Source organism: Palaemon carinicauda, chromosome 6 (assembly GCF_036898095.1).
Source record: "Palaemon carinicauda isolate YSFRI2023 chromosome 6, ASM3689809v2, whole genome shotgun sequence".
Taxonomy (NCBI): domain Eukaryota; kingdom Metazoa; phylum Arthropoda; class Malacostraca; order Decapoda; family Palaemonidae; genus Palaemon; species Palaemon carinicauda.
Window position 1 is genome coordinate 154632971 of NC_090730.1, and position 2500 is coordinate 154635470.

At 43.4% G+C, this 2500-nt stretch overlaps 1 protein-coding gene across 5 annotated transcripts in view; it reads left to right on the top strand.

The window, feature by feature from the left end:
• Positions 1–1081: 1081 nt before the first annotated feature.
• The window catches only part of LOC137642750 (harpin HrpN-like), a 49250-nt gene continuing 47831 nt past the window's right edge, over positions 1082–2500 (top strand). For 4 of the 5 annotated variants that reach the window (XM_068375589.1, XM_068375591.1, XM_068375592.1 and 1 more), the window contains exons 1-2: positions 1082–1206; positions 2177–2500. The exon at positions 2177–2500 is cut by the window's right edge and continues 217 nt beyond it. In XM_068375589.1, coding sequence (XP_068231690.1) covers positions 2442–2500 — 59 coding nt within the window. In that variant the 5' untranslated portion in view covers positions 1082–1206; positions 2177–2441. Of the gene's footprint in view, positions 1228–2176 lie in introns of all 5 variants that reach the window. The other variant, XM_068375590.1, reaches the window with a different exon arrangement.

The window sequence follows — 2500 nt, forward strand, 5'->3', positions numbered from 1 at the left end:
GTAATAAAATACGCACCTTCTCCTACATCTAGACCCTCGCCTGTCGAAGGCTGTTTACGCAGCCTCATTAACCTCCTTGAGTTATAAAATAGTTTAGTCATTCCAAAATTTACTTCTTAGGCTGATTAACAAATGTTCTTTAAGGAATAACGAATTAGAAGGATTGTGTGACAAGAGAGAGTGAAAGTGTCTTTAATGAGGAGTGAAGATAAAAGGCATGGTATGTCGTCTGACGTTTTTTTTGGGGGAGGAGGTGGGTCTGTGCACCCTGGGCTAGTAGGTCCTAGTAGGTCCTAGTAGGTCCTTCTACCCTCTGGGGTGTGGGGGAAGAGGGTCAAGCCCTGTTTGAGGGTCCCTGGGCTTGTAGGTCCTAGTAGGTCCTCATACCCTCTGGTGGGTGCCCACTGGAGTATGAGTGGAGAGGAGAAATCATAGCCTTGAAGAATGTAATAAAATAGCTTTGTGTTTTATTCCATATGAGTAAAAGATAATGAGAGCTTATAAAATGCATAAATACAGTACACTGAATGAGAGAGAGAGAGAGAGAGAGAGAGAGAGAGAGAGAGAGAGAGAGAGAGAGAGAGAGAGATCTAAGATATCACAATTGGAAATACAATATCCCATTAATTAAGTACTGCCCTTTATGTCAGTCTCACAACAAACTAGAGAGAGAGAGAGAGAGAGAGAGAGAGAGAGAGAGAGAGAGAGAGAGAGAGAGAGAGAGAGAGAGGGGGGGGGGTTTCGTTTTCCAAGATCAATTATTATAACATTGGTTTGAAGAAAATTACAGATCATATTTTCAACCAAACGCAATTCAAAATGAAAAGAAACAAGCAGTTTTAAGAGAGGAAAGAAATAACAGGAATACTTAATAAATCCATAAAGTCGAGAAAAACAAGTGGAAAGAGGGAAAGAAAGAAAAGGGGACAAAGGAGGGTATTTAGGAAAGATGAAAGGGGGGATTTGGGGGCATCCATGAGGCTATAGGCCCCGCTTGGGGGGGGGGGGCAGGATCTGGGAAGATGTATTCTGGGTAGGGAGAGGCTGTGGAAGCCAGCGTGTGTGCGTGCGGAGAAGGGGCTGTGTGTGTGTATGTGTAGTATGTGTGTACGTGTGTGTCTTGAGGGGAGAGAGAGAACCAGTGCCAGATGCCCAGGGCACTCGAGACAGAGCCGCTGCCCTGGCATCTCCTCGCCGTGCCTGCCTGTACCCAAAAATCCTTACCTTGTGATTGTATTATTTTTTTCATTCGTTATAAATTACGTTTAAAAATGTTTATTATTGATCCAAATGCAAGATGAGTGTCGATGGAAATTCGAATAAGGAAAACTTTTTTTTTCAAGTGGAAATACCAAGATTCCTTTTTTTGTGATGTGAACAGAGAATTTTGTGGTGTTAAGAACCCTTGGGTTTCGTGGTAGTGGTAAAGTGTAGTGGGAAAACCTATGCCACCTTTAGATTTTCATTTCAATTAGAAAAAACAAAATATGATTGTAGAAAATTGATACATTAAATGCGCTTAGAGGATTATCAGTGTTGGCGGTGCGTCTAGACTTTACAATAAAGTCGACGTTTAAAGAAAAAAAAGTCTGGTTCGTATTTCATCTGATAAAATGTGGTGCCGTGATGAAGTAATTAAGGAAGACGAGGGGACTTGATTGTGTGTGTCTGTATCTGTGTGTGTAAGAGAGAGAGAGAGAGAGAGAGAGAGAGAGAGAGAGAGAGAGAGAGAGAGAGAGAGAGAGAGAGAGAGAGAGAGAGAGAGAGAGAGATCTGATGAGGGGACCAGCTGCCCCGATTCTTACCCCTCGGAGATAATACTCAGTGAAAAGAAATTTAGTTTAGTATTTGAGATAATCATCGTTTGTGCAGCTGAGATCTTAATCGTAAATTACTTCTTAAACCCCAAGCAGATTAAACCGATGATTTCTGTCTTAAATGGACGACCCGTGAGTTGAAGAAAAAAAACTTCACTTTTCCTTTCCTCTTTATTTTTCTTTCGAGAGTCGGTGAGTAGGTGTTCTGGTATGCGAGAAACCACTGAACACTTTTAGGCCCACGCTTCTGCATTTGACTCTAATTATACATCTGTATACACAGAGACATTCTACCTCTGCCGAATGTTTAAAAGTTTAACCGTAAGTTGTTTCTCATAGAGTTTTTATTTAACTTTCAGAACATATGTGATTCGAGGAGCACGTGTAACGCAAGATAAAAAAAAGAGTAATTCTAAAAAAAAAACACTGACGCAAATACGAAAGCCAGATTTAAGGAGGGGGAGATACCACCCCTCCCCCGGAATTGGCACCCCCCTGGAACCCGCGGATCTATAAAATCAAGGAAAAGGGCCCCAGAGCGTGACCGCCAGGGTGTGGGCGTGAGGCTGTGACGGCCCTTTGGCATCGCGCAGGGCCACGGGCGGTGGTGTGAGTGGGGTTGTGATGGTTCCTTCGCCGCCCGAAGCCTGGCCTTCTATGGGTGGCGGAGGAGCTGTGGGTGG